At 37.0% G+C, this 8,606-nt stretch overlaps 1 protein-coding gene across 10 annotated transcripts in view; it reads right to left on the bottom strand.

The window, feature by feature from the left end:
- Window positions 1-1,132: 1,132 nt before the first annotated feature.
- ZNF382 (zinc finger protein 382) overlaps window positions 1,133-8,606 on the bottom strand; it is a 254,817-nt gene continuing 247,343 nt past the window's right edge. For all 10 annotated transcript variants that reach the window (XM_067720206.1, XM_067720211.1, XM_067720205.1 and 7 more), the window contains one exon: window positions 1,133-3,248. In XM_067720206.1, coding sequence (XP_067576307.1) covers window positions 1,828-3,248 — 1,421 coding nt within the window. In that variant the 3' untranslated portion in view covers window positions 1,133-1,827. The remainder of the gene's footprint in view (window positions 3,249-8,606) is intronic.

Here is an 8,606-nt window from a genome sequence, read left to right as displayed (position 1 = left end):
TTATTTAGATATGTAATTGTAAACAAAAATTACAGTCTAAACTTCAACTGTATTTCAGGGCCAGTTTTTGCTCATGCCTTGATCACCTCATAGTCACCACACTTTTGCTCATTGACCCTGGAATCCAAATATTCTTACCTTCATTTTTATAATACAGAAACAAAGAGATTATTTTCCCCTTCTTTTAATCCATCAAATTTAATTTCAAAATGTGACCATTTAATTTTGAGGGTCAGAAATTTGAGGCAGCCTCAGCTGAGCAGTTCCTGCTTGGGAAGAGGGGAGTGGATCTCTCATGTGGTTCCAGTTGGATGTCAGAGCAGCTACAGTCATCTAAAGACTTGACTTGCCCCAGATGGCCCATTCATATAGTTGGCAGATGATACTGGATAACGGCTTGGTGCTTAGCTGGGGCTATTGACTAGGGTGCCTACGCATAGGCTCTCTAGCATCATGATCTCGGTATGGTTGGACTTCTTTCATGGAAACAGCTTTCCCCAGAGTTAAGAGTTGAAGCCTCATCTGTTCCCTTGTCAACCTTCCTTTCTTTAGTATGAATTCTTTGCTGTTGTATAGAGTGAGTTATAACTAATCATTCTTACAGTCATTTCATTTGAAGTGTTCCCATCCATTGTGAATTCCCTGGTGTTGTAAGGATTTGAGCTATGGCTATAAGCTTTTCCATATTTATCATTTTTATATGACCAGTAAGATAGTATTTTATCCAGTTAGAATTCTCTAATGTTGAGCAAGGAAGATACTAGATGCCTCCCTTTCTCTAGTATGACTTTGATTTCAAATAGGCATTCTTATGGGTAAAGGCAGTCTCACATTTATTACATGTGTCTGGTATTTAGGATTTGAGCTGTGGCTAAAAGCCTTTGGACATGCATTATATTTGGATTCCCAGTTTTCACAACATTCATAGAGTTTCCCTGTAGTATGAATTCTTGGTTTGAACCATCACCATATTGATACTATTTACAGCTGTCTTCCTTCAGAGTGAATTATCTCATGTTATGAAAGTTATGAGTCATTTGATAGTATCAACATACATATACCCCAGGACCCAGCAATTCCACTCCTAAGTATATACACGAGAAAAATGAATATATGTACACCAAAATATAAATACATTCAACAAGCATTATTTATTATGACCCTAAGCTGTAAACAATAAAAAAAAGTCCATAAACAGTAGATTGGATAAATTGAAATATAATCATATAATGGAATTTTATACAGAATGAAAATAAATAAGCTTCTGCCACATGCACTAATGATGAGTTTTAAAGACAGAGTGATGGATGAAACAAGCCATATATGAAAGAATACATGTATAATTTATATAAAGGTTTATTATATGCAAAAACTATAACGTTAGAAGTTAGAACTGTGGTTAACTCTGAGGAGGTAACAAGTTTTATACCATATTTGCAATGAGAAATACAGTCACACCACCTTTCTTTTAAAGCAGTTCTGTTCACAGTGTGGTCCATGGACCACTGCCAGGCAGCCTACTGTTTATTACTGGGTCACAACAAGGTATATATTAAAATTTAAAATAAGAAATTTAAAATGTTTGTAGCAATTTGATAGAGGAATTTATGTCTGGTGAATCTAATAAAAATTTTAAGCTTGTATTTTCAATGACTTTTATCATTTAATTTGTCCAGTAATTCCTTTTGTGTGTTTTATAGGCTAGCAAATAGTAGGTAAATATGTGGTACAGTACCTTAAACTGTTTAATATTATTACACTTGCAAGCAACATCATGTACAGGGTTTACTATGACTTTAAAAGTTTTCACCAAAAAAGTCACAGATTTTAGTGAATTCCCATGGTTTCTATCTTGTGAGTTTTCTGATGAACAATGAGGTTTGACTTACAACTGAAGAACTTTCCACATTCTTTACATTCATATGGTTTCTCTCCTGTGTGAGTTTTCTGATGGCGAATGAGGTTTGATTTCCTACTAAAGGCTTTCCCACACTGAGGACATCCATTGGATTTCTCTCCTGTATGTATTCTCTGATGAACAGTGAGGATTGCCTTCTGGCGGAAGGACTTCCCACATTCATTACAAATATAGGGTTTTTCTCCTGTGTGAATTCTTTGATGGAGAGTGAGGGTTGTCTTTTGGCAGAAGGACTTCCCACATTCATTGCAAATATAGGGTTTCTCTCCTGTGTGAGTTCTCTGATGTACAGTGAGGGTTGTCTTCTGGATAAATGCCTTCCCACATTCATTACATTGATATGGTTTCTCTCCTGTGTGTGTTCTCTGATGATCAATGAGGTATGACTTCTTTCTAAAAGCACTTCCACATTGAGTACATTCATAGGCCTTCTCTCCTGTATGTGTTTTGTGATGTCTAGTAAGGGTTGCCTTCTGGCGGAAGGACTTCCCACAATCCATACAAATGTAGGGTTTCCCCTCTATATGTGTTTTCTCGTGAAGAGTGAGGGCTGTCTTTTGACGGAAGGCTTTTCCACATTGACTACAAACATAAGGTTTCTCACCTGTGTGGATTCGCTGATGTTCAATGAGATATGACTTCCTTCTAAAGCTATTCCCACAGTAAGGACACTGAAAGGGTTTATCTTCTATTTGAGATCTCTGATGCATGATAAAAATGGACTTCCTACAGAGGAACTTCCCATATTTGCTGTATGCATGGGCCTTCTTCTCCATATTTTGTTGGTGAACATTGAGATTTGACTTTTCGATGAAGCCTGTTCCATCTTTATTGTATTCAAAGGGTCTTTCTCCTCTGTGAGCTCTAGTATGTGTAAATAACATTCCTTTTATAAGGAAGGGTTTTTCACATTCATTATGTTCAAATGATTGCTCTGGAGTTTGAACCTTCTGATGTTGAATAAGCTCTTGTTTACCACTCAGACTCCGCTCTGTTTGTTTATAGAGATTCACTGCAGTATGAATTTTCTCATGTTTAGTATTAAGGAGTGATTTCTCCCATCCATTACTCTCACCAAACTTCTCTCTTACAGGACTTATATTTCTAATGACTAATTCTGAAATATTTTTAAAAATCTTTCCATCAGGTTTATATTCATGTAGTGTTGTTTTTGAAATAATACGGTTCTTGACAACAGTAAATGTTTTCCCCAAAATATTAGTTCTCTCCTTCATTAGCCTTTTGTGGTTGATGGATACAACTGATCTAGAATGCCTGTCTTGGTATTCTTTGAACTTCACTAAAACATCTTCAGCTTTCCAATCTTCTTCTAGAAAAAATACAATTAACACCAGTAAGTCTTCACATAAACGTTATGGATAAGATATATATACAAACAACCCATGGTGGGACTGTCTATCTCACTACTGTAGTCTACAGAAAGGCCAAAATAAATTACCTCTTGGAGGGAAAATGTATATAACATTAAAATGAGGAAAAATTGCCATAAGTAAATAACACATATCTTTGGGATGTTGTAAGTATAAGCTACATTGAGCAGGTGTAATAAACACAAGGGCAAGTAAGCAGAAGATAAAGGATGGTGAAAGTGGGATTGCTCTTGGAATGGGCAGATTCAGAGATAATGGAGGGAGTCTATCAAGGGTACTAAACAGTAAGCAATGAAAATGTTCAGGTGAAGATGAAACACCATATATTTATTCCCTAATGACTAAATAAGTGTTATAAAATACTTCCATGTGTTTCTTCCTCAATTGTATTTAGCCCACCCATAGCAAATGAACTTTCTCAGGACTCATTTCCTAGTGCAAACAGACACACTAGTCTATTGTCTAGACCCTAACTCTGCATATCACTGTAATTTTTTCTCTTGAAAGGGAAGAATTGAGAAAACATAATTCCATTAGGAATTGTGAAATAAACCAGAGGACAAAGTATATCTGCAACATGAATATAATCCCTGTTATGTTCTGACTGCTGCTACCATCAATGTATTCTTCCAGAAATGATCAATAACTAAATTCTCTTGACCGTCAATTACAACTTTTCCTCCTTTCAATTTGTTAAATTACTTTTTCAGTTTTAGGGAAGGATGGGTTCAAGTTTTCCTCCCAGTGGAGTAACATACCTTAACTCTGCTATTTCCTATTGGGGCTGTGAAAGATTGAATTCTTCAGTGTATATGTACAGCACTGATTGGCCTTAAAAACTATATCTTACTACTGTTGCCTTACCACTTCCCATATCTGGCGGGGCAATTTTAAAGATGGATTCATCTTACTCACGACTTGCATCTTATTTAAAACAGCCCTTTTATCCCATCAAACTAGACATCGAAAGGTAAACAGGTAATACTGTATATGTATTTATAAAATGGAATACTTCAGTGAAATTTATACAATGGAATACCATTCAGCAATAAAAAGGAAAAAGCCTACTGATATATAATGACAAAAGGGATGAATCTCAAACATTTTTCAGATTTAAAGCTTTATACAAAAGAGTACACGTCGTACAATTCCATTTATTTGTAGTTCTAGGACACACAAAACTAATCTGTATCAATAATTGTAATTATACTGCCTTCCTGAGAATTCAACCACCTGCAGGGATATGCTACAATCCAATTTATCCAAAAGCCTTCACATATTCTTTCTACCCTTCAATGTCTATTTCGTCTGAAATTAGTATATAATTATAGTCTGGACCATCCATTTCAAGCAATCTTTCAACAACCTGCTATTTTCATATAAAATTATACGTAAAATGCTCAATTTGATAATAATGCCTTCCCAACTAACACTTATGCTCTTGGACATCAACATTTTATTGACTATCTTTTCCGAAACCTTCTGAGTATACATTAACACACTTATCAGTGGTAAAGAGATATGATCTTGACATGTATATCTAAAAGGAACTTACCATTAAATGATTTTTGAATGGATGAGAAAGATGTTTTCTTTGCATGCTACCACAGGCCATCAATCAAGTAACTATTGAATATCTAGCCTCTGCTACAAGCCACAGTAAGGAAAAGTAAAAGAGAGGACCTTATTTTGAGGGAACTGTTAATCAGATGGGAAGAGAGGCCTCAGATAAAACAATGTTGAATCAGGTAGGAAATTACTAGATCATATCAGAGGATTTGTCTCTTTGCATGTTTATAGACACTAAGTATAATGTGAATGCAGAAAAAAAGGAACTGACATGCTTTGGAGTCATCAAGGAACATTTCATGGGGAAGTGAAATTTGATCTTTTAATCAAAGGATATGTAGTATTGTGTGGTAAAGAATATATAATCTTGCCCAAAGAGAAGTCTGACATTTGCCTTTGGATTCTGGGAGGTAATCTCTAAGTCCTTGGAATGTCATGCCTGAGAGGAGTATTAATTGCCTGGGAGCCTTTGGCCAACCAGAAAGTAACAATGTGATTTGGGGGGGGTGGTCTTTGAGTCACACCAACAATGTGATTGAGAGCAGGGGGCTTTGGGTCACAGAATATTAGCTCAGTCTCTTAAGGGGCTAGAAACTTAGGTCAGCCACATGGGCAGTGAAGCATGCCTATGTGATGGAGCCCTAATATAAGCTTTGGATAATAGCCTTGGGTGAATCTTCCCTGGCTGGCAGTATTCTATATGTATTGTCACAGGGAAGTAATGCTGTCCGTGACTCCAGAGAGAGGACTACTAGAAGCTCTGTGTTTGGTACTTTCCTGGACTCTGCCTTATGTGCTTCTCCCCTTGGCTAATTTTAATCTGTATTCTTCTCTTACAAACCATAACTGTGAGTATTATAGCTTTCAGTAAGTTTTGTAAGTTCTTATAGAAAACTATTGATCCTAACAGTAGTCATGGGGACCCTTGAACTTACAGTTGGTATCAGAAGTGAGGGTGGCCTTGTGTGTACTACTGTACTCTCTTACTTTGTAGTTGGCTAACTTTGCAAGTATCCCTATGGTTATATGGCAGCTCTCACATAATGAAAGGTCCAGTTGTGAAGAATAAAATCAATTCTATTGAGTACATTTGGGAGACTCGAACAGACGTTAGCAGGAATTCTTCGTCAAAAATAGAAATACATGTGGAATGACAAGATGGGATATTATTGTGTCAGCCCTTGAAATAGAAAGGATTTAAATTTCATATAATAAGTGATATCTTTTTTGCATATTGACTGAAAGAAAACTGAAAGAACTGGAAAATAAATCATGGCAAATTCAAATAGTAATTACAGCATCCCACACCTGAAATAACATGAAATAACATGGCTCTCACTTTTGAAGATGTCAGTGGCAAACGAGAATATGAGAGGATGTAAGGATATTTCATGGAGTGAAATAAAACACAAATTGTGGAGAGATAATTTTTAAAATATTGCAAAGATGATGGAATCAACCTGATGTTACAAGAAACTGACTACAGGAACAAAGGAAATACAAAGATAAGATAAAGTTAATGACTATTATTTCTGAAATATCAATAACCAAAAGGATGAGACAAGTGACCCTATATTGCGGTAGGCAGATTAAAATATACCAGTAGAGGGCTTCCCTGGTGGCGCAGTTTTTGAGAGTCTGCCTGCTGATGCAGGGGACACGGGTTCATGGCCCGGTCCTGGAAGATCCCACATGCCGCGGAGCGGCTAGGCCTGTAAGCCATGGCCGCTGAGCCTGTGCGTCCGGAGCCTGTGCTCCGCAACGGGAGAGGCCGCAACAGTGAGAGGCCCGTGTACTGCAAAAAAAAAAAAAAAAAAAAGAAAGAAAGAAAAAAAGAAAAACCAAATATATATATATATATATATACCAGTAGAGTACAAGTGGGAGAAATGGGCTGAAAATGGCTATTTGAAAGCCAGTCACATAAAATAAGGAAATCACAACTTGAGAATGGATCAGATTATTACAGTTTACATGGCTTTTATAAAGACAAGAACTGAGGATGAAGAAAGATTCTTTAAGGATACCGATGAGAGCCTACTGAAATAAAATCCATTTATTCAACAAATATTTATTTTTTCAGAGGGAAGAAAAGCAACCAAGATGAAAAAGGCACTCAGGAACGTAGGATAAGTTTTTCACCCAAATCAAGGTGGGTACGTATCAGGAATCTGAGCACTATGTTATGAAACACGGAGATTTATTGGGAAGAAATTTACTGAAAGAAGTGATACTGAAATTATCACTTTAGTCCAAGGCATATGGATTTTGAAATCCGACAGTTGGTCTCACAGTGAGAATGGGATGTGAGACTAAGTGCAGAAAACAAGTAGAAGAGGAAAGGAAATGAAAACTAAGAGGAAGATTAATATTATCAATGATTACCCTTTTATATTTTGGATAGATTTAAGAATGCATATAAATAGGAGACTATAATAAAAGAAGAAAGATAAAGAGCTGAAATGTTAAAGAAAGAGATGAAAAGCAAGAAGAAAGGCCTAAACTAACAGTTTCCAAGAGACCCTTATGGGAGGTGCGATAAGTCAAAAATATTTTTGTTAGTAATAACACTTCAGGGGGACTTCCCTGGTGGTCCAGTGGTTAGGACTTCACCTTCCAGTGCAGGGGGTGCAGGTTTAATACCTGGTCGGGGAGCTAAGATCCCACATGTCTTGTGGCCAAAAAACCAAAATATAACACAGAAGCAATATTGTAACAAATTCAATAAAGACTTTAAAAATGGTCCACATCAAAAAATCTTTAAAAAAAAAGATAATAATAACACTTCATTGGGACTTCCCTGGCTGTCCAGTGGTTAAGACTCCGTGCTCCCAATGCAGGCGGCACGGGTTCAATCCCTGGTCAGGGAATTAAGATCCCGTATGCCGCACAGTGCTGTCAAAATAATAATAAAAATAACAACACTTCATTATTAACAAAAATAATAGTATTTTAAACTGTGTTCTTATTTGCATTAGTGGGGCAAAAGCACTGGTGAGTGTCTCATGAAATTTTAATTTATAGAGGTGACTGAGTGATGACACAGGGAGGCTAATTCTATTAAAAGAAAATTTTTTATTACTTACCTTTCCTGAGAGGAGGGGCCATGCCATGCCATGCAGGGTTACATGGGGAAGCACCAGCTTTGGTCAGGAGGCAGAAAGAAGCAAGGGGAAAGTGTAGGCCAGAGCCTTTACTCGGGCTTGCTTGCATGGGAAAGGCAAGGCAGGGCAGGGGAAACAGCTTAGGATTGGCTAGTTTGAAGAGTGTTGGCAGGTTATGGGTTATAGGGGAGCTCTCCAGTTGTCTGGTACCTGGTCCTGGGTGATTTAGGGCAGGGTAAATATTGGCTTGGTGTCTGTGAGTTAGATAAAGGAGGTGGTTGAGGATATGGAGTGGGGATTGGTTGATTTGTATATGAAAGATGGGCTCACCAACAAGTTGTTTGTTTACTATCTCTAGAAATTGGCTAGCTCTGGGAAGGGTAATCTCTCTTCAGCCAGTAGGCCTCCCCAAAGATGTCAAAACATAAAATATAGAAAATTTAAAAATGATTGATACGGTGGGTAAAATGCTGGCACATTAACATGTATCAAAGCACTGGCACCAATCTATAATAGTAATCGCTGCATTTCTAACTACCACACACTCGCAGGAAAAAAGTTTCACTTAAGACTTTTTGATAGAGCAGAAAAAATTCATTAATTTTATTAGATCTCCACCCTTGA

This window comes from Pseudorca crassidens, chromosome 20 (genome assembly GCF_039906515.1).
Source record: "Pseudorca crassidens isolate mPseCra1 chromosome 20, mPseCra1.hap1, whole genome shotgun sequence".
Taxonomy (NCBI): Eukaryota; Metazoa; Chordata; class Mammalia; order Artiodactyla; family Delphinidae; genus Pseudorca; species Pseudorca crassidens.
The sequence above is the reverse complement of the archived record's forward strand: the minus strand, read 5'-3'. Positions and strand labels throughout refer to the sequence as shown.